This window comes from Lissotriton vulgaris, chromosome 5 (genome assembly GCF_964263255.1).
Source record: "Lissotriton vulgaris chromosome 5, aLisVul1.2, whole genome shotgun sequence".
Classification (NCBI taxonomy): domain Eukaryota; kingdom Metazoa; phylum Chordata; class Amphibia; order Caudata; family Salamandridae; genus Lissotriton; species Lissotriton vulgaris.
In genome coordinates this window covers 306,037,266-306,061,014 of record NC_141693.1, presented here as the reverse complement: position 1 = coordinate 306,061,014, position 23,749 = coordinate 306,037,266, and the positions used below count along the sequence as shown (strand labels likewise).

Genomic DNA, 23,749 nt, shown 5'->3' with positions numbered 1-23,749 from the left:
GCGAGGGGGCAGGCCAGGAGCTGGTGGTCGGGCCGGGACTCTATGGGCCCGTTCTAGCGAAAAGAAGGGAGAGAGTCCTTCCGGCGCTACTTCAGTGCGTAACCAGTTGTCGAGGTAGCCCACCATGTCGTCCCCCTCGTTTTTTTCCGGAAGACCCACCAAACGAACGTTGTTGCGCCTACTCCTATTTTCAGCGTCCTCGGCCCTCCTCTCCAATATTTTCAGCCTGTCCAGGGCATCCGCCATCTGGCCCTTTAGCGTTTTGTGATCCGGGGCCAATTCTTGCAGGGATATCTCTACGCTTTTGACCCTGTCTTTAAGCTTGTCATGTTCCGCTTTTAGGAGACCCAGGCCGGTCGCTACCTGAGCGATGTCCTGCTGCAGAGCGTCTTTTGTGGTTGCGATGGCCTCCAGTATGCGGTCCTGCATGCGTTGGAGGGCAGGGTGATCATGATCCGCTCCGTCCAGCGCTTCTGGGTCAGCCGCTCCATCTCCCTTCCCTTTCGTTTTCCCCATCTCGGCGACAACTATCGCTGGACCCCCGGAGCCCCGACCAATCTCCGCGTGGTCTGTCAGCCGTTCAGGACCTCGCTTCCGGAGAGCTCCCTGGATAGTGGGGCCGGAGAGCTAGAGCACACGCAGGGCAGTGAGCGCTGTCCAGACCCCTCTCACAAGGTCGATCCGAGTCTTGGAGACAAGCATCAGTGAAGAGGTCTCGGGGCCTCGGTCTACAGTTGGGGAGTGGCAATCACCTCACAGAGCCGCCGCCATTTTGGGTCCACCTCGGTGAGCCTTCCTGGTGCCCCGCACAATCGCCAAATCGCCACCAAAGCGAGGAAAGGGTCATCCGTGTCTTCTCACAGGATTGAGAGAGATCCTCCGGTCCAACAATCACCGCCGGCCCTGGGATATCAGGGGTTCCGGGTCTCAAGTCACCTCCGCGCTCTGCGTCACCAGTCCAGGCCTCAGGGCGCCATCTTAGATTGAAGTCTATCGCCCGAGGCATCTGCTAAAGTTCGATTTTCAGGACAACAAGCAACCGTAGGTCGCCCACTCCGGGCGCCGCTGCTTCCGTGGCGCCTTCAGCCAGTAGATTCGCCATATTTCGTTAGAATTCGCGTGGATTATCAGGATGATATCTGGGATCGGGCGCGGAGCTCCGGGCTCACGCTGCCTACCTCCTCGGCATCCAAGCCACGCCCCCAAGGCATTCTGCATTTCACACCGCAATCCTGGCTGTGCATCAAGTCTGCAGTCTGCCTGACCGTGCTTCTGATGGCATGTTGACCCACCCGTTAAAATCTGTGGCTGTCACACTGTGCTGCCTACTGGAACCACTGCCACCAGGCCAGCCTCTGCAAGGACTCCTGCTGTGCTGCAACAGCTGCCTACCGGTGCCTGGATCCAGTCTCTGCATCCATGCCCTGTCAGATGGTATCTTGCTGTGCTCTGCTGCACTCTGGTGCTCGGAATCAGCCTCTGGGTCGCACCCTTCTATCCAGTGCCTTCCACCGTGCAGCCCTGTTAGGACCTGTGTCCCCAACATGGTGTCTGTTTCTGGGAACACCAGGGATCTGTACAGGTCAGTGGGCTTATGATGGTCGACATCTGGGCATTTGATGGCTGATGTGTTTGCTGCTAAATGTTTGAGCGTATGATAGAGTGTGTGTGGGTATCTAGTGTGTGTGTGGGTCACTGATTGTATTTGTGTGGGTGTTTGATGATGAGTACGGGTATATGATTGTACAAAGGTGTGAGGCTTGTGTGGTTGCCTGATAGTAAGTGTCTGTGGGTATTTGTTGAAAGGGTACAGGCTACTCCTTTCCCTCACAGCCAACGCCTCTTTTTCCAACATTATTTTTTGTTTAACTCTCTCTGGCCTTTCACCTTTACTGCGAGGTTAAAGGTTGCAAGCCTGACAGCTGCTTAGGCCTTAGTTTTGTCTTGACTGCAAGCTCACTTCTGTGGTGTTTTTCTAAAAACAAGGCTGAGGATGCTGACTTTTGGTACATCGGTCTCTATAGGTATCAACAGTTAAATACCCAAAGCACAAAAGGAATAAATAGGAAGATGACAACTTCAATTCCATGTCTGGGACTGTGACCTGAAAGAGTTTCTAACACTACACTGAGAAAAATAATATCGTCTTACAATAATATTGCATTTACTTTGTCACCTCCCACTACAGCACACAGGGCTGTAGCTTAATCAGTGAAATTCAGGGGTGTGATTTTCAAATATCTGATAGAGACATCTAGCAATAGATTCGATACCTTTGGATTTCCCAGGCATCAGACTAGATCCAGAAGATTTTTCTTCGAGCAATACCCCTGCGTGCCAGCAGGTGGCCTCAGTCAGCTCTGTGTGACATTGTCTGGGTCATCGTCTGTGCCGTAGTGAAGTCTGCGTCACCTATATAGGCACCACCGTGACGCGTCAGCCAGCGCAGATCCGTAAAAAGAACCACCCTCTGTCACTTTTTGACAGGCTTTTTTCGACATTTTGTCGATCCCTTTTTTTGGTGTGTAGGTTTTCCTAACATGACCAAGAAGACTACTGGGTTCAAGCCATGCGGCGCCTGTCAGCACGTTATGTTGGTGAGAGACCCACGCCTAGTTTATCTCTGGTGCCTGGAATGTGACCGTGACTCGAAGTCATGCACCGACTGCCGGGCCATGGTTACTAAAGCTTTGAGGGAGCGGTCCCTAAAGCTGCTTGCGGCCCGCGCTCCGCACTGTGTCGTTCTCCTCGGAGTTCTCATTCACAGTCCCAGATGAGAGGAAGGTCCAGGCACTGCTCCAGGAGTCCAAAGTCTTCAAGCACCCACTCAAAGTCGTCGAGTCAGGTAAAAATCAGGAAAAAACTGAAGAAGTCAAAGTGTGCTTCGACATTTCCCCATCCGTCTGCCTGCGCGATAGAGGAGTCTCAGGGCTCTGGGCCTTGTTCCTCTGAATCTGCCCCGGGTCGGCTCGGTGATACCCTGCCTTCCCGGGAGCCGGAGTGACTCCGCCCATCTCAAAGAATTTTATAATGCCATGTGCCTCATATTGTGGCGGCCAGACCCTATTGGTGCACCTTTGGACCCCGGAGGGGACTTCATCCTGTTCCGCGCCTGTTATTCCAACCCTGGCGCTGATGACCCCCCATGGATCCAGTGATGGATCCAGACTGACATTGGGTGTGCCAATGAGATCTTCCCCAGCGCTGATACAGAGACTTCCGATGCCACTGGCGCCAGACCCATACTCATCCCGACGCCCTGGAGCATGATTGGCATCTATGATCCTAGCCTTATACTGAAGGGCTTGGAATGGAGGAATATTGGGAGTGGTCACTAGACCCTTTACAAAACCAGCCTTATTCGAACATGCACTTGTACGAGGAATTGGGTGAGGTCTATGGACCGGATACCTCTCCAGATTCTGGCCTGCTTTTCCCCCCTACTGCGGCTACAGAGGAGGGAGCATCATACGCTATGGTGGTACAAAGGGTAGCTGAGGTCCTGGACCTTCAGCTCCCTACTGTGGCAGTCAAGATGAATATCTTGAGAGGTCCTGCAGCCAGGTGTCTACTCCTCGGAACCCTTCCTGTCCTTCAACCAGGCCTTAACTGATGTCCTCCTGGGAACAAGGTCCAAGCCCAGCACAGGGGCTCCTGTGAATAGGACAATCACCCTCTGCCATCGCCTTGCACCAGGCAACCCAAATCTTCTCACCAACCATCCTACCTCCGAGAACTTGGCCCTCTACTTCCCACGGCATGTTCCCTTCCACCACCCCGGACTGGGAATCCACGAGGCTGGACAGTTGGGGGTAAGATCGTTTTTTCTTCCGCCATCCCTGTATTATGGCCAGTGAACACTGCATGCCTATTGGGACGTCACTCCCACTCATTGTGGGAAACGGTTGCGCTAGTGCTGCCACAGGTCTCAGACGAGGCCTGGGCCATCCTCTCTCAAGAGGTATCAGACGGGAGAGATGTGGCAAAGTTCACCATTCTTTGTGGTCTTTACACGATTGACTCGCTAGGCAGAGCAATTTCATAGATGGTAGCTGTTTGACTCCATGCCTGGTTGAGGACTTCTGGATTTTGATGGAATATTCAGGCATCTCTCATGGACATGCCCTTTGATGACACCCATTTCTTTGGAGACAATGCATACATGGTTCTAGAGCAATTTAAAGACTCACAGGCTATGGTCAAGTCCTTCGGACTCTAAGTGGCCACACGTCCCCGTCTGCCTTTTGACTCTTTCATGGCTATGGAGGATGGTTTCAGTCGCGCCATCCATATCCCTTCTACAGTACAGCGCACGTTCAATAACCTCTGCAGGGCCTTGGGTGCGGCTCGATACAACCCCATGGGTCACCGACTAGGAGTCGGGTCAGTCCACCCCGCAGACTCAGCCTCCTAGTCCAGCCCTTCCAGATCATGGGCGGATTGTTGGTGGCAGGATCAGCCATCACCTCCACCATTGGCAGAACATCACTTCAGACAGGTGGGTTTTACAGATAATCTGAAGGGGCTACTTCCTTCCCTTTGAGACTCCCCTCCTTCCATGCCTCCAACAGCGTACAGATTGCTTATTAAGAACCTGCTGCCTGATTAGAAAATATTTTGTTGGTATTTGTTTCTCAGCAATAAAATGCCATCAGGTCTCCAATAAAATACCTCCAAGAAGTTGATGTTTGCAATTAACTCGCCACAAGTCCATTATTTCTGCTACCTCATGGCAAGGTATTTTTATTGAAATGACTTCAAACCTGGTGCTTCCTGCTGTGTCATATAACGTTGTAGTAACTTGATTGCCACATTCTTACCCCTTAACAAGATTTCATCAAAATTCCATTAAAACGCAAGCCAAAGCTGCAGATCCTCGTTAGATTGTTTTTACAACTCACAACGTGATTCCTAAGGAGCACCATAGACTAGCCCTAGCCAAACATCTTGAGAAAGGGCTATCATTATGTACAGTTACATTGATTTATTTGGGTTACTCTTGCATTATCATGGCCTGCTTGCCAAGCTTGCAGCATCTCACCATTGCCTCAATAGGGTCCCCTAGCTACAGATATGCTAGGCTGTTGCTTAACTGCATGGAGCTCTATCCCTGCAGCCTTGAGTTTTCAGACATGGATAATGATTTGCTCAATGTTGTCTTAGGAGATGGGAGCAGGCCGAAGAGGGCATGCTCTCTCTCTCTCTCACTCTCTATCTCTCGCTGTCTCACCAGCCCATCCAAGCGGGAATTTTTCGGGTCTTTGGGGAGCCAGATCCCTTAAGGGGAGACATTTTGAAAATACCCTAAGCACCGTAAGGCACCCCCATCTAGAAACTCATGTCTTACAAAGTGAATGCAGATTAGGTCTAGTCTATAGTAACAGTGAAGGTGTACAGGCACTAACTACAAGCACCAAGCAACGTCGGCGTACACAACTTTTATTGGATAAAATGCTCCAGATCAGACCAGCAAATTATGCTGCTGATGCTGCATCTGGACGCAATATTTCAAATGAGTCCTAACCTCCTTTTGTCTGATATTCATAATTCTCCAAGTACACGCCAATAGTCCTTCAATACAACAACCGCATGTCTCCTCTCTTCTGTCCTTTTACATCTTCCCCATTTTACTTCGTTTCCTCCATGGAAAGCTTGGCATGGCTGGTTTTTACCCAAACTGCCACTCATTGGTGTCTTTTTGTATCCCCACAATCTAGTGATGTCCACATGCAAAGCTGTAGAAGTATTTTATCGATACATTCAAACTTCTGGCCAATTTTACTTTTATCCTCCACCAAAAAAACTTCCATACCAAGACCACAATTTGCACGTTATGATCTGTAACTAAATACAATATAACTTCATAAGAATGAGGAAAGCTCTAATGGATATGTCACAGCCCGTAGGCCCTGGAATTATCACCCTCCTTTGATTTAAAATTGCAGTGTTCATTATTTCCAGTTAGCTTTTTATGTTCTCAGACTTATGTTTTTCTTTCCCCAGTGCAGCCGTATTCCGCCTGTGGGCAACTCACAGACGCTTGTGTACTGAAATGGAAAATGAAGAAGGTCTTGAGTGGAAAATCAAGTCGATGTTGGAGGAGCATGAGTGAGTAAAGCAGTCTGACTGTACAGTTCTTGCTTTTTTATGTGAATATGAAACAATGGTTTAGCCCCAAGCTTCTAATGTGATATATTCTTAGTTTTATAATGGGATCCTTCATGTGTCTTTGTATATGTACTTTCATCTCGTATTTTTTCTCACAATCGGATATTTGTTTTTCACAAAACGTGAGCGAAGAAGAGGTTGGTTTCTGTTCATTTCTCAAAAGTGGCTGATAATGCTTTAATTATGAGTGCCATATACATTTTCAATCCCAGTGCAGATTGTTGGTTTTTTATTTAAAAAAAATGTCCTCAACTGAGACATGTGAACTTTAAAGTGAGAAGCACCAAAATCATGGTTTTGCCTCATTTTCACCGGAAAACGCGTAATTGCCATTATTTGTCGTAAATTAATAAATAATCTCGCGGGTATCGTGATTGAGCTTGTGCGATAAATAATTCGCTATTGCAGAGGCACACATATAAGAGGCCGAGGAGTTTAGACTGTGACAGCAGTATGGTTATGTGATGTCAGTACCTCATTGAAGCAAAGTTTTTTCTAGTACAAACTGTGACACCGCTGTAGGTCGATGATATCATTATCCCAGTGAAGGCAAAGCTTTCTCCATTCCAGATTTTGATATGCCCCCAATTACAATGGGTAGCCAACATCAGTGTTCCATTAAAACCAAATCTTTCTCTAGTCTAGGCTATGACATGACTATGGGCACATAATGTCAGTACCCTACAAAGACAGAGCACTTTCTAGTTCTGACTTTCATATCCCTGTCAGTACCTGAAATCAGTGTTCCAGTTAAGGCAATGATCTGTCCAGTCCAGAATGTGACATCTCTAGGGTAGGGAAATATCCAATACAATCCAGGTTGTGATATCACTGTATGGGCAGATTATACTATTCGAGAAGATAAACTTCCCTCCAGTGTAATCTGCGACTTGATTAAATGACTGGATCCGTACCAGTTTGAAGTCGGAAATTATTTAATTCTTGCTTTTGACAGTAATAGGAGTTGGCAACAGAACCTCAATGAAAGCAGAATTCTCTACAGTCGAGACTATGACATTGTTATGAAATGAAAAAAGTGCACGGGAGAAGCCTGAACTTTGTCCAGCCGAGACTCTGATACCAACAGGAAGATTACATTAGAAGTTTAAGCTATTTCAGTCTAGATCAAGTCCCTCATTTTGAGGTAAGTGGGATGCCCATCATATCAGTGGAGGGAATGGCTTCTGCAGTCCTTGCGAAGGACTGCCGCCTGATTCCAAGACCCCTGCCCATCTTCCGGGGATCTCTAAGCCTTCAGAGCCCCAGCCACTGTGGCAGTTAGTCTGAAGGCAAGAGTTGGCCAGTGAGCGCTTTATTTGTTATGTCTGCAAACCGTTTTCTTTATCAGGAATATATTTTCAAAATTGGATTTAAAAAACCAATAGTCCTGAAAGGTAGTGAGCTTTCTTCCTTTCTGTGGGGGACAATCCTGTGATCATCATACCATATAGCACGTGTCTGAAACTCTATTACCCTAGCAAAGGTGCCCTGGCGCTACAAGACTGATACAGCAACCCGTTTACTAAAACAACCATGTCTTCAAGCCTTTATGAAACTTTAGGTGATTGCCCGAACTGCATGGGGAGGACATTTCACAATTTAAGGGCGTAAAAAGAAAAGGCGCTGAGGCATTTTCATCGCAGGCTCATTCGGGGAACAGTAAATAGGAAAGCATTAGCTGATCGTAAAGACTGGCACAGAGACTAGGCCTAAAATATCTCTGATATAACTTCAGTACCCACCTTTATAGTAGGCTTGATGAGAAGTGAAAGCAATTTTAAATCTAATTCTTTTGACAATAGGTAACCAGTGCAGAGTTTTCAAAATAGAGGTAGTGTGCTCATTGCGCTTATCGCCTGCCAACAGTTTAGTGACACAAATTTATACTTTGTAAATAGGCTATCGCTTAAATTGGTAGCCCCCAGTATAAAGCATTGCAATAGTCTGGGTGCAAATGAATATTAAAGAGTCAAGAAAACTCCCATAGGTATGATAAAAGCATAAAGCACCTAAACTTCACTATATATGCACACTCAAAGTCTAAAAATGTACAACACACCCAAATGTAACAGAAGTATAGAGAAATATATATGCCTTTAATCCTATTTTGAAAAATTATTTCACATTTAAAATCTCAAAAATAACAGTTTCAAGCTGCAACACATGGACCTAACATAAAATAAAATACAATAACATAAGGGAGAGCATCTGAGACAGAACAATTAGTCTTCACAAAACAGTATGACTGCTCTTCGTGTGAACAGGTGCCCATGAATTAATTAGATAGCATATGAAGACCCCCCCCCATGCACTGCAGATCATGATTTATTGATACTTTGGTGGATAGCAATTGAATAGTAGCTTGGACTACCTTTTCATGGGTCTGTTGAGAAGCATTGGGTGTACTTTAAACAGCATCCTTAAATACAAGAAACAGGAAGCTGTAACCATATGTACTTGTTTATTCATATTAAGATAATCATCAATCATCACCCTCAATTATTTGGCCTCTAGGACTGTAGTTGGCGTGTCATCTAATTCGAGGGCCACCAATTTGGTGCATTGGTGATAGTCAATTGGCCAGAACACAGCAGCTCCATCTTGTCACCATTCAGATTTAATGCACTGCTGCTCATCCATTTAATCACTGAGGTCAAGCAATTGTTCTGGTTTGAGGCAGCTCTAGATTCATGCACCAACGAAACAACAATGTTGGCATCTTCAGCATATGACATAAGTGATATCCTCATTTTTTTTATTAGTGTGGCAGGAGAGAGACATAAACATTAAACAATGTGGGGCTTCATATGGAACCTAGGGGCACACCATTCAATAATTGTCTGTCATTAGAGGAGAAATGTTCCATTCTCACCATTTGAGAGCGATTGGATAATCAAGAGAACCAGTTTAGAGCTTTATTCTGCACTATTGCCATCTACAGTTTCGGGAGCAAGACTCTATGAGAGACCTATGAAATGCAGCGTTAAGATCCAACAGGATCATCGCTACGCTACATCCTCCATTCTTCATTGAACAAGCATGCACTTCATTATTTGAGGCTTTTTCCAATTGGAGAATTTAAGTTTATTTGCATGTGCTCCTTTTTTATTTTACTACACAAAATGGCTGAGTGCCTGGAACACATACATATAATATTTTCTAAAGGATAAACAAAAAGTCCATCAACTTGAAACTGAGGCTCAACAAGCCAGTTAAATGTGCATATTGACAAATCTTTCCATATGCCATGTGTCAGCCTCCCCCGTCAACCCACATCCTATCAGCCAAGAATTTGCCTCTCCCATATCTTGTATCACTGTTCTTCCTGCTGCCTTCATAGCTACTTTCAGTTGATCATTGCTAATACTTCTCTTAATAATTGATGAGAAGTTATACATTTTTTTCTGGCACCAGTTAGTGTGCTGAGTATTTAGTTTTTTTATATTTGAAAGATGGTATCTCACTTCCCTGATCCTTATTTATTTATTTAGTGCTATTATAAAGCGTTAACAGTCCTACCCTTAGGGGATATCACAGCGCTATGAGGAGCTACACATTCAGTTACTAATTTACCGAAAAAGTGAACAGAGAAAAATACATATTCTGGATGAGCCAAGATTTGAGCTTTTTTCTCAAAACTGAGATCATTGTCTTTGCGGGGAAGGTCCAAGGATAGGAAATGCCAGTTGGCCACCCCTAAGTGTTTGAAAGCGCGGCCCCGGTTCTGACTTTTCTGATCCAAGTGGTCTTTGCCAAACCTATATTGATCGATCACAAAGTTCTACAAGGAGGGTAGAAATCTCGTTTAGCACGAAGAATCTTAGGGCCAGTTTTATGTAAACGCTTATTGCCACTGTTATAATAACATAACAGCAGAAGTTGGAAAAACCTTGCTTTATGTAATAACATAAGAACATCCAATGTGGAGCGACTGAAGTAGAAGTTCCGTTATCTGTTGCCAACCATCATGCAGCTTATTAAATGTAGAGGGATTTGTGCTGCTCGGCGCACTTGAAAAACATCCCAAATCTGTGCATACAGGCAGGGGCCAAACTAACTACACACCAAGTTTGCTTATTGTGAGGAGAAGTAGTGATCAGATCCACTGTCTCCCAAGTCTTCAGTTACCGTAATAAGGAAGTGGGGTGGTAGTGAAAAATATCTGTCCCCCTTTCTTCCATCAGATCTGAGTAGACTCCAGGGCTAAGATCTAATCCTGCAGTGGGGTTTGTGCATTCTCGTCAGTATCATTATTTGTTTTCCCTTCTCCGAGGTCACCCAGGGCAGGTGTACTCTCATTGTGACCTGGCACTCCACTGATGAACTGGCTGGTAGGTCAAGGGTTTCTGCTGGGGTGTAATGTTGAATCAGATTATTCCAGTACCAGCCAGGAGAAGGGGCCTACATTGGGCTCTACCCTTCTGGCTAGCTACTTCAGCTGGATGCTTTGGGAGGTAGCCAGAAAAACGAGATGGGAGATTGGAAAGGGTACTCTCTCCCATAAACTCCCCTCACCCTCCTGTTATACGTATAGTGGCAAAATGAACCATCTGTAAGTGTGGGTCATGTTGCCTGTGCTGGATGGAGGAGGACTTACCAGTAAGCACATTAATGCAACCAGCCTCCTTCCCTGACCTTCCAGTTTAGGGGAGAAAACCTGGGCAAGAAACAGTCATTTCTGATGATGATGGGTTCTGCTGTGACTGAGATTCCGCATCGCTGCTGTGCCCCTCCTTCCTACATTGCTTACGTTTAGGAAATTGTGAAAGTACCTGAGAAGGTCTGAAGGGTAAACCTTTTGTGTGTTCCTCGTTGCCTGATGACAGGTTTCAGGTAGCAATACCTTTAAGTTCAATGACTGTAACTAATGCCTTCTAACATTTTAAAAGCTTCCCTGGTAGACAAGATTGGATTTAATGTAATGTTAGGTCGAGGCTCACCTTCAGCCAAGTGCTCTTGTGGAGAAACCTCTAAAAGCAGTAGAATGCCACACAATCATCCCTGCTTCGTGTAATAACTACCATCAGACAAGTAGGACTAGAACAGTGAGTCATCTAGCCTGGTGAAGACGTGTTCATACTATGCCTGCCCTCTTATGTCTTCTTCAAACTCCAGCCTGGAGCTATTGATGATGACGTAGAGCACTCTCTTTATTCTCTGCTACCTGCCTTATTTACTTTTTATTTTTATTTTAAGAGCGGAGCTGTGGCAGATCGAGATTGAGCAGGGCAAATTTGACAACCTGCGAGAGAAACTGCGGGAAGAAGAGGCAGCACTGGAACAGCTTCGCATGGAGGAGGCCGAACAGCGCCTGCACAAAAAAGAGTATGCGGATCGCCTAGAGCAACGCAGGCAGCAAGCAGGCGCAAAGTGAGTGTGAGACAGGTTCATGTTAATTTTATTTTGAGATGCCTAAACCCTAATAGGTTTTCTAGTGGTGTTTGCTGTGGTAGCACTGTTGATATCTTGATATCGCTGTGGGATCATGTAGCACTATCAAAGTGGAAGATCATTAGGGATTTCCTAAACTTACGCAGGTTAAATTCAGAATCAAAGAACATCCTGCCCCATTTTATTTCTGAATTTCAGGAGGATTTTACTGAAGAATGTAGTTTATACATGGTCTGATAGAATTTTATCTTGGACTGTTGAACTGTGCACACATCATTCACTAGCCCTTTTGCCCAATCCAAAAGTTGCATGTGGACTCCAAGAATGTGAGAATGCCTTAATTGACTATTGCCTACATAAAACGTGTGTGTGACATTACCAGCCCATAATAACATTAACCATACCATATATATATATATATATATATATATAAAATATATGTATAAATATATATATATGTAATGCAATCCAACATTGATCTTTTAAAATTCATTCGAAAACTTAAGCTAAAAAACCACTAAAAAATTGAATAAAGCACAGAACCAAGCAACTAATATAACTGATCAAATGCGCCCCATGAACCAATTTCAAGTCGCAGATGCAGGTGTGCTATGGACAATCAATGCGCTAGCCAGAGATGATGATGAGAGTATACTATCCACTCAAGAAGACCTATTGTCCATGGGTATAAAAAGCAATCTTCCATGCACAAGTCATTTCAAACCCCTTTCTAACTTCATGCCGCTTATGCCAAAATACGCAATGGATACATTCAATGATGTAGTAATTGAAGATCTGAAAAAGTTACAATACATCACTTCGCGCAAACAAAAAAGATTCAAATGCATGGAAAACCAATATGCCAAATTGATGCAGAAATTAAGAAGCGATTCTAATTTGATTATAAATAAAGCGGACAAGGGAGAAATATTGTTATCTGGTCACGCACCCTGTAGCTAGAGGAAGCATAGCGGCATCTTGGAGACGTATTCTGATATTAGATGCTTTAAAGAAAAGGTTACTAAAGAACTGAGCCAATGGAAAAGAGAAGGGTTACTAAGTAAACAAGAATATCATTTTATAAGAAATGAATTCCCAGTAATACCGACTCTCTATTTCATTCCAAAAATACATAAGCAAGTCACACCTATTCCAGGGCGTCCTATTATATCAGCCCAGCAAAGCCTTCTGGAACCACTATCTAAATACGTGGACCATTTTCTTCACTAGTTTGTAGAAAATGTGCCTTCCTATATCAAGGACACAGGTCACTTCCTATCCAAATTGAACGGCATAGAATGGAAAGAGGACTATATTTTAATTGTTATGGACATTTGTAGCTTATACACTAGTATCCACCATGCAGATGGCCTTAAAGCTGTTAAGTATTTTCTAGACAAGCGCATTATAAATTATCGTGACCATAACTCCATGCTCGTTGAAATGATAAAATTGTGTCTGGAAAATACCTATTTTCTATTCAACATGGAGGTCTCCCAGCAGCTGAGGGGTGTGGCCATGGGGGCATGTTTCTCCCCAAGCTACGCATGCTTGCATGTTGGGTGGTGGGAGGAACATGTCTTCAGGGGCACCCACAGTGTGCTGTATGACTCCCATGTGGTGGAACACTGGAGATTCATCGATGATGTCTGTATGATTTGGAAGGGTACGCCCGAGTCAGCTATGGAATTTGTTAAAACTATCAACGAAAATGATTTAAATCTTCAATTCACAGCTGACATTAGTAAAATATGTGTTCAATTCCTAGATGTTGAGAAATACATCAATAATAACACACTTCAAACTAGATTACATAGGAAGAAGACCGCAGGAAATGCAATTCTCCAGGCGAGTAGTGCCCACCCTGGTCACCTCATTAAAAGTATACCTTACAGGGAATTTTTAAGGATGCAGAGAATTTGTAGCTCTGAAATTGATTTAATAGAATGCCAAACTCAAGTCCACAACAGATTTGTTGCACGTGGATATTGTCCCGCTCAATTGGAATGAGCCAAATCCAGAGCGAACAGCCACACAAGAGATGAGTGTCTTAATAACACCACTAAATTAAGAAACAGAGCATTGAACAGCACTAACAGAGATCCCCATAACACTGTGGAGCAGAGTAGGTTAATTACCACCTTTAGTAATGAAGAAAAGAAAATCAAAGGGATCGTCAATAAACACTGGTCAACACTAAAAACTGACATTACTTTGGCACGCTCTTACCAGAGCGGCCCCTTATCACCTTCAGAAGGGCTCCCTCGATGAGGGATGTCCTAGTCAAATCTAGCCCAGAGGTGGGTACTCCTAAAAATTGGCTAAAAACAGGTTTCCATAAGTGTATATCATGTCGGGCCTGTAAATTTGGTATCAATACCACAGAGTATTTAACTGCCTTTGATCCCAACCCTGTTAAAATCCACTGGTTAATTTCTTGTCGTACTGAATATGCAGTATACGTCTTAGAGTGCACATGTAAATTAAAATATGTGGGTAGCACAAAACTACAGGCATTCAATCTAATCCTTCAACCCCTGCGAGCAATAGTGAACTCTGATGAAAGCTATCCAGTAGCTCGCCATTTCAAATTAGTTCACAGCAACAATCTCAATGACCGTAGTATTTCATTGATTCTGTACCAAAAAATCCAAGATGGGGAAACATGGAAAAACAATTGAGGCAACTTGAATCCAAATATATTCTTTTGTTAGATACTCGGATTCCAAATGGCCTAAATACGGGAGATGATCTCCACAATTTTCTATAAGTCATCTAATCTGTTAATAGAGATAGAAACATGCTCTCACCCGTATGTATTCCCGGCAACGTACTTACTGCACTAAGACAGTGTAATGATGGAATGACCAGCGGTGAATCAATGAGTTGAGTCTGTGAAACATTAGGCTGGTTTCTTGCTTTAAATCAACTGTATTATGAATTTATGATAAAAACTGTATAGCATTGAACCGAATGTTAGGTTACGCCACATTTTAGAACTTTGTAATATGCGCACTTGCACTTTATTCAGGAGTTATGAACAAAGCTTCACATGCTATTCCAGCAAAAGGCCTCTTTTTATATTTAATTATATATATATTTTTAACCTGAAAAGAGATATGATTTTAAATATCTTTTATTCAAGGATACACAGCACATTTGCACATACTTTGCACAATTTTTAAATATTTTTGCAATAGCGCTTTATCTCTGAGTTGTGTATGTGATTTGGGTAAAAAAAAGTATGAGGTATGATGTCATGACAAATACAGTTTTAGTAGCAATTTTGGCCACTTGGCAATGAGCTCTTTATAATGTAACATGTCAGACTTTTAGAAAGATTTTAAAGACTTCTTTTTTATCATAAATCTTTTCTATGAGTTTCATGTATATTTATATGATGTCGGACATCTATACTACTATTATAAAGAGAGAACACAAACCTTTGAGCCAGGTAAACTACAAAAGTAATGCACCAATCACTACACCCAATACACCATTTGAAAGGGGAAATGTGGCAGAAGGACATAGGCTATAGATATGTACACCACATACATTAAAAAAGCAAAAACGCCAAAAGTGGTAAAGTAGTCCCTTGGGGCGTGGTCGTGGGCGTCTCAAATAACAAATGTGGGCGTTTACAGGGCCGTGCCAAGTGCAAATAACAAACATAGGCCAAGCGACTTCACAACACGCTTACATATGCACACAGAGCAGAAATGCGCTTTCACTGAATTTAGAACGCACAATATGCAGACCGAGCGGAAATGCGCTTCCAATGAATTTCTAACAAACATTTCCAAATCCCAACACATACAGCGGAAATGCGCTTTCAATGAATTTAAATTCACACATACAGCGCAGTAACACCAATATACAAAAACAGCAGAGGAACGCGCTATAAGAAATATACACACATTCGTTGCAGTTACCCAGACAACATTGACGCCTTCGCATTAAAAACCGGGCGGGCCTTCCTTCGACGAGGAGTGTCAATTAACGCCACACAGGGGACAGGATTAATTGCATACTACACTAATCACAACGAACTAAAGAAACACACACGACTTCGGCTTACCAAAAAAAAAGTCTTTAACCATTGGCCATTGACCAACGACGTCACAGGGGGGTAAACACGAACAAAAAAAGCCGACATTTCTTAACGGAGAAACGCAACCGACTGCGCATTTACAAGACTTTCCTCACATCTTGTGGACAAGATAAAACACTTACAATAAGACATACGAATAACGAATATAACACAACAGCCTATAATCACCCGAGCACTGCCAGGACTTCACCACACAATTGAAAAAATGAAAGGGAAACTTCTTTGAAGGGATACAAAAACTAACACACGGAAAGAGCCTTCGAAAGAAAAAAAACATTAAACAGGTGACACAACACTTTCCTCACATCTTGCGGACAACATAAAACGCGGAAAACAATACATACAAATTAAAAAAATAACACAAGTGGGCCAAATCAGTTGAACAGGTCCAGGACTTGCACAGACAACTCTTGCGGGGCGGGCGGGGGCCCTGAAGCAGCCTTTTGCTCCCGGACAACGTCGGGACGGGCTGCTAGTTTATATATATTTATATTTATTGTCAATACATATATGCATTTTTGAACTCTATTTGTTGAAAGAAAGTTTACATTATGTAAAGTCTTTCTTCTAGCTCGTTTGTATGCCCTTTGCATCGCAACTTACGTTCAGGTAGTCACTATAAAACTGTCATGATTGGTCTGGGTGTCATGTGATCAAGGCTGTGGTGACACAGCCGAAACGTGTCATGCTGACTAAAGATGGTGGAATAAAGCACTTCTAAGAACTGATCCAGCACGTCTGTGGTCTGTACCTGTTTCTTCGCTACAAACTGCAGCAGGGGTACAGGACTATTGGAGATATATATATATATACATATATATATACATATATATATATATATATATATATATATATATATATATATATATATATATCAGCCATGTGGACTAGATTAATTGATGACTTGTTGCACAGGGAGTTAAGGGATTTGTGCAACAGGAACAGTCACCTGGTAAAAGCTGACCCTGTAATTGGCAAGACACTTCCTATACACCCCCGATTACATACCGAAGAGCACCATCTCTAAGAGACGCAATTGTAAAGACAAGCCCAGAAAATGAACGGGGAGAAAGCTGGCTTAAACCACCCCCAGGTGTCAGAAAGTGCAGCCGGTGCAGAGCGTGTAGCATAGGCCAGGACACTGTGAGCGTTCTGACTCCATTTGGAGGGAAAAGTAAGAGGATGATGGGATCATATAATTGCAAAGCAGAGTTTGCAGTATACGTGTTGACTTGCAAGTGTGGACTGCAGTACGTGGGTAGCACCATGCTACAAGTCCACAAGCGAATCCGTCAACACATGAGGGCCATAGCTAATGGGGATATAAAATACCTAGTGTTCAGGCACTGTGAGTTGCTGCATGGGAGGTATCCAACTAAAATCAGGTATTTTGTAATAGACTCAGTGCCAGCTGTCAAAAGAGGGGGTGATCGCACTAGAAAATGGCTTGAACTAGAAACTAGGTATATCCTGACACTGTACAGCAACGCCCAAAATGGCCTGAATTTTGATTAAGAATTTCACTCTTGTCAGTATTTGAGGAGAGGGAGCATGGACATTAATGCAACAGTGTTTAGGGGCACGAAATGATTAGAAATTGAATTGAGAAAACAAACCCTGTAAATCAGAAATCACAAAAATCAATGGACAACAGCGCATGGAGTTACTAAATGAGGGGGTAGAGATGATTTGATCAGATTGGGGCACTAGCCTAATCGTATGAACTAATGTACAGTAAACTATGTTACAAATTTACGAAAAAGCGAGGAAGGAAGGCAACGATAATGAATTAAGAAACTATCATTCTTCCTCTGACTGGTCTAATCGCAGCGCTTCTTTCAACAGTGAGATGACAAACTGCTTAATGTCCGAACCTTCTTTATCCTCAGGGATATTCAAGATACGAAGGTTATTCCTTCGGGCATTGTCCTCGAGCATCTCCAGCCTTTCTGCTAAGACTTTATCGTCTTTCCTAAGCGTGGTGATGTTCACTTTTACTTCATCAAGATGTAAGGACAAACCTGTTACCGTGTCCTCAAGTACATCTGTTATCAGAGTAAGATCACTTAATTTTTTATCCAGAGATTCACAGAAACACCTGATATCCGCCTGTTTTGCCGCCGAAGTCTCAAACCCTTTTTTAATATCAGCTGACAAAGATGTGAACATCCCCTGAAAAGAAGCCTGCAAAGTAGCTACCAGGTCTGCATTCGTGCCATAGGACGACAAAACACTGGAAAGGGGAGCTGATGTATCTGATGTAGATCCTTGTATAGCATCTTGTAAGCTCGAGCCAGATGTTAAAGATGAGGGGGCCAGCATGAAAGGTGGAGCCAGGACAAAAACAAGAGGCGAGGGCGACCCGATGCACCTGACGTACTAGAATCAGAATTCTCATGAACCCCCGTAGAGACAATAGTATCACCAACCTCGCTCTCTATACCCCATCTCGATCCGTTCTAGCCTCCACACTAGGTCCCAGATGCTCAGAGCTTTCCACTCTACCTGTAGCCATAACCATTAGGGTATTATTAGGTAAAACCGCAATGCTCTTTGCCCCTTCAGGACCTGTAACCTCTACTGGTGAGTTTACTAAGTTATCAGAGGGAGCGCTATTATCTGGTAATAAAACCACTTGTGAAACCACCTTAAAATATGACCTGAGTGACGGAGTTATTTTAGACACAGAGCTGGAAGATTTGCCCTTAGACCCCTTTAATTTACATGTGTAGGCGTGCTTTGCCTTAACCTGGCCTGTCGGGTATGTGCAAAGTTTCTTTTTGCTGTTTCCGCTGGCGTTGTCAAAAATAGTATTGCTAGCCACTACAGATTCCACAGGTTTAACCGCAGACTCAGCCTCGCCTATGCTTGGAACAGATGGTTCTTGAGGCTGCAAACGCTTATTTTTCGCTTTTCTGGACTCGCCCCTGCAACCTTTGTGCTTATTTCCCCTCAAATGGTAAGCCCCCTCTGCCCTGTTACCACCATTGCTGCTGTTGTCTCTGCAGCATCCACCTTCTTCACTCTGTTCGTGATCTGCAGACAGCTCTCCCTCCTCTAGGGAATCTTTCGTAGGTACTTCAGACACCTCCACCTCTGTAACTGGACACGCGGCAGCTCCGCGACGTCCCGGAAGACTTCGAGTCCGGCGTCCCCGTCGGAGCTCCAGGGCGGCCAGACTCCACACCAGCAGGCTCGCTGTTCGCTGCAATGATCTCCGACTCAAGTCCGTGGTCGCCTGCCGGCTCACCGGGTCAGTAACAGCCGGTAAGAGCACTGCAGCAGCAGCGGCAGCCTTCACAGGTAGACACGCCCCCTCTATACACCTGGGGTCTCATAGCGAACGAGCAAAAGCGGCTGAATAAACGCCGACTTTTTCTCGTAAAGAAAGACCTATTTAATTAAACTCTGCAGTGTGTGACGCTTCAAACAGCGTTATTTTATCAAAACCGCATTCAGTCTCGACCCGGTGACATTAGAAAAACACCCAGCCGGGAGCCCACGAACAGAGCACTGCAGCAGCTCAAACGGCTGCCGCCATGTTTTCCCCCTCCCCAATATTAGACATCCAACGCATTCATAGAGAGCCTTTTAGAAGGAATCTTCAAAGAACCAAGCCCAGAAAAGTCTTGGTTAATTTTCATACATACTCGCTTAAGGAGACCATTTTAAACCTGGCACTGAAGCAGAAATCTGTGAGTGCGAAGGGTTTCAATTTTCAAATTCGATCTGATTTGTCCAGGGCCACCCTTGATAAGCAATGGGAGTTGGGGAGGAGGCTTGAGGCTTTCAGAAGCTACGGTGCAGTGGCTCAATTGGTTTTCCCGGCAGTATTGAGAGTTATGCATAATAATAGTATGCATAACATTAGATCAGTGCAAGCTGCGGACGAGTTACTGCTGACCATGGGCAAAGAAAAAGGTGCGTCTAGCTAGATTAAGCTTTCCTGAGTGGTACCCTCGAATTATAGAGATATTTCAGATCTCAATAGTGTAATTGATGAAGGGTTATTTAAAGATGTTTGGAAAATTAAGAAAAAAGAAGATATAAGGAAGGCGATAAAGGGAAATAAATATGTATAAGGGTGGAAAGAGAGGGATGGGAAGGAAGGGAAAAAAAGAAAGAAAAAAAAGGGAGAGTAATTACTTTGAATGAACACATAACACATGGTTTTCGTAGAGATATTACAGGGGTATAGGATAGCCCTATCTCTCTTCTCTCTCTCTCTTGATATTTCTCTCTTTTCTCCTTTTTGTTTCTTCCCCGGTTATGGTAAAGGTGGGAGTCCATGACAGAGTGCTATCTTTTGGTTTTTCCAGATAGATAGAGCAAGGGTTTCCGGGGGGGGGGGGGTGGGGGGGGACTTAGGCAGGGGCACGGGGGGGGGGGTTGCAGGGAAAAAAACTTTAAAAAAAGTCCTCATTTCCGCCCTAATTTTGCTTTATGTTTGTTGTTGTTGGCAAAGAGATATGTGACTGTCCAATTTTTTCTTCTGGTTAAGGGACTATTGCAGATCAGTTTTCATAAATGGGGTGGTACTGATAAAGTAGAGATGTGGGAATATCAGTTTAATGAGTAAATTGGCAATTCTCTCCTGGAATACCAATTGTTTGCGAACTAGTCAGAGGAAAAATAACATTATGCAATATCTCCGTGACTCAACTGCACAGTTTATAGTACTTCAGGAGACTCATCTGGCTGAGTCTGAAATGCTTTCCCTGGTTAAAAAGAACAGGTGGATCGATATGTGTATAATGACATCGCAATCGATGCACACTAGAGGAGTGGCTATCATTTTTAAAAAATCTATAAAGGTGAGACTGGTCTCTAAGTTAGTAGACTCTGGTGGTCGGTGGGTAATAGCATCAGTCATAATATTGGGTTCTCCAATTACCATAGTGGGATACTACGGTCCTAATCAGGATGACCCATCGGTTTTGAAGACTCTCTTTTCACACCTGTATTTATTTCCCGAGCCGGTTATCCTAGCAGATGATTTCAACATAGTCCTGGATCCCTTAGTAGATAAATCACCCTCTAACAGAGCTAAAATCTTATCTAAAACTAGGTCTTACCTGCTAGATAGCATGAAGCAGCTAGGGTATAATGATAACTGGAGATCACTGCATGGACTGCAAAGAGGAGTCACATTTCGAAATTACAGATATCACCACCAGTCCCGAATTGATTTTATTTTGATTAGTCAATCAGTAGTTAATCTGGTTAAATCGGCTTCCCATTTACCATTTCATCTATCAGATCATGCGGCGATCCTTTTAGATTTGGAAGGGTTTCCCAATAGTCGATCAAGAAATTGGTCCTCTGATCGTTCATTGCTCTCCTCGCCAAATACGATTGATGCTCTCAATATGGAGGTGTAGTTCTTTATGGAAGCAAATTTGGGTTCTGCCCCTTTAGGTGTTATATGGGATGCACTTAAAGCATTCTTAAGAGGCTACATAACTAATAAAGCTTCACTTAAGAACAAGATCTATAGGGAAGCAGTGGCCTCCTTAGAATTGGAGATGACTAGAATTCAAATGGAAATTGCTAGCCATCCGGATGCCCTTTCGACCACAGTACATGAGTGGAAGAATAAAGTGACCATCTTAAAAGGAGAGCTAAGCTCAGTTCTAAATGCTAGGGTCTTAGAGAGATGGGAAGCCAGTAAGTATGGCGAGGGGGCCGGTAGGCTGTTGGCTTGGAAAACAAAGACCGAGCTGGTCCGTAATAACATTAATTCAATCACGTCTGGTGGTGATACATTCTCCCGTGATGCTGACATAAGGGGAGCGCTTTGAGATTTCTTTAGTGAAATATACTGCGAAGATAAGAACATTGAAACCAAGCAGGTTGAAGATTGGCTGGCGGGTGTCTCTCTTCCCGCACTGTCACCAGAACAAAGCACTGCACTGGAAGATCCTATCTCTCAGGAGGAAGTTAGGTTGGCAGTTGCTAGTAGTAAAAAAAGTAGGGCATCAGGTCCAAATGGTCTGCCGTCTGAAATTTATAAAGCCTTGATTCCAACAACCCTCCCTTTTTAGGTCGAGCTAGAGTTGCGCATGCGTAGCATGCGGTCTAGCTCGACAACTATTGTTTTTAGTTTCCTGAGAATCTGAGACAGCGTTCGGCCACGCGCCTCTGTTGTCTCAGATTTGTCCTCGTGATCGCGCTTTTCCTTCTGGCTGTTTGCTGTGTGTGCGCTGTTTCGCTTTCGGGTTTGTGTTTCTCAAGACGTGTAGTGCTGGGTGCAGACAGACACTCGCGTACACACCCCCTACCCCCCCCCCCCACGGTCAATGGGCTCTTTTAACACACACACACGCATACATACACACGCATACACACAGGCGCGCGCACACACAGACACACGCGCGCACACATCCCCCTCACACCCCACTCACCAGATTCTTGTCGCGTGTCCCTCGTCAGCCAGTGGGTCATTCTTGTTAATAGGCGGGGGCCGCGGGGCTCTCCACGAGCACGGGAGCCCCGCTAGCTGCGACGCAAATCTTCCGGCGGGCATAGCAGCGCGGCTTCCGTCTGCTTCCTGTATTTGTCCGGCCCCGCCCCCATCCCAATAAAGGTTGCCTGGCTTCCTGTTGAAGCCGTGCTGCGGCGGTGAGTTTGCTTGTTTAGTATTGTCGTGAAAACTCAACGATTTTATACTATGTCAACATCACCTTTACTTGTACAGGGTACGTTCGCCTTTGGATTTTTTGCAAGTGAAATTTACGATGTTTATTGTTAGCCAACTAAATGCCGCTCATTTTATCTACCTGTTCCCATGATGTCCAACATTAGTCTGCTGAGCCACCATACTTCGTACAGCGTTGTCTTGTGATCCTCAACATGCACCATTGATCACAGCTGTTAAAATATGTTGCTTCCAAGTTTTTTTTTTTTTTTACAGTTTTTTTATATAGCGCAAACTTGACTCGAAGGATCAGAACACTTTACACGAGCACCAGTTGCTTTACATGAGGACACATTCCTTTTTGTTAGGCACGTGGAGATTACGTGATTTGCCCAGAATCACAGGATGTTGCGCGTCCTTGCCGAGCCTGGAACCCGGCTCCACAGATTTGAGGTCGACCGCCCTAGCCTTTATGCCAAATCCTCTCCGCCAATTGATTGGCTTTCATCTGGCTTACACTTGTGCTAATAGTTTTACAGACACGATGCACAGGAAGAAATGTTTGATACAGATTTTCTGAACACAGACTAAAAAAACCAATTTCCCATAGGACCGGCGAAGCAGTTTTGTGACAATAAACAGACGCATTGGTTTCCTGTCGCCGTTTATGTCCGTGTCACATTCAAGGCTGAATGTGTTTATTGGCTGTCCCCAGCCAGTTTATGAACCTTTAACTTCGACGCGCATCAGTGCACTTGATTTGACAAAATGGATACATGAATTGTGTGTTCACATAGTGCTTCAGGCACGTTAGGTACTATGGTCAAGTTCTGAGAGACAGACAAAAAGCAGTTTGTAATAGAAGTTAAATGTACAGATCACCCCAGAATGTACAACATTTAGCCATCCATGAATGTAACCTGAACAAGCCTGAATGCCAATGCCAGCAACGGCTTATGTCTCAAGAAAGATTTCATTATCTGTAGATCTGCCTAGATTACCTACCTGTCTAAAGAATCGGATATCTTCTTTCCACATCAGCTCTCGTCTTTACCCTTAACACACGCCCTTTAACTTGGTTGTCATGGAAAGGGAGTGCTGAGTGGACAGAGAAAGATTATGCTATAATAATGGTTTGGTTTCAGTTTGGTAATATCACATTCTAGCTCACAACAACAACATATAGTGACTCGCTATAGTTCATATTTGTGTTTTTCCACTTCATTTTCCTTAGTTCCTCTTTTCAAACTCTTGTTCTTTTTTCTGCCCTGTGTTCATGTTCAGCTGTTTTTTGTTTATCTGATTTCTCCCGTCATTCTTTTAGTCTTATTTTATGTTACACATGTCATGTAAGTGCTCTGTTCTTTTCTCCCGTCATTCTTTTACTCTTATTTTATGTTCTACATGTCATGTAAGTGCTCTGTTCGCTGCAGTATTTCCTT

At 43.9% G+C, this 23,749-nt stretch overlaps 1 protein-coding gene across 2 annotated transcripts in view; it reads left to right on the top strand.

The window, feature by feature from the left end:
• Nucleotides 1–23,749, top strand: part of CFAP74 (cilia and flagella associated protein 74) — a 1,279,283-nt gene that overhangs the window by 146,384 nt on the left and 1,109,150 nt on the right. For both annotated transcript variants that reach the window (XM_086921531.1, XM_086921532.1), the window contains exons 7-8: nucleotides 6,004–6,108; nucleotides 11,365–11,538. In XM_086921531.1, the coding sequence (XP_086777657.1) occupies nucleotides 6,004–6,108; nucleotides 11,365–11,538 (279 nt within the window). The remainder of the gene's footprint in view (nucleotides 1–6,003; nucleotides 6,109–11,364; nucleotides 11,539–23,749) is intronic.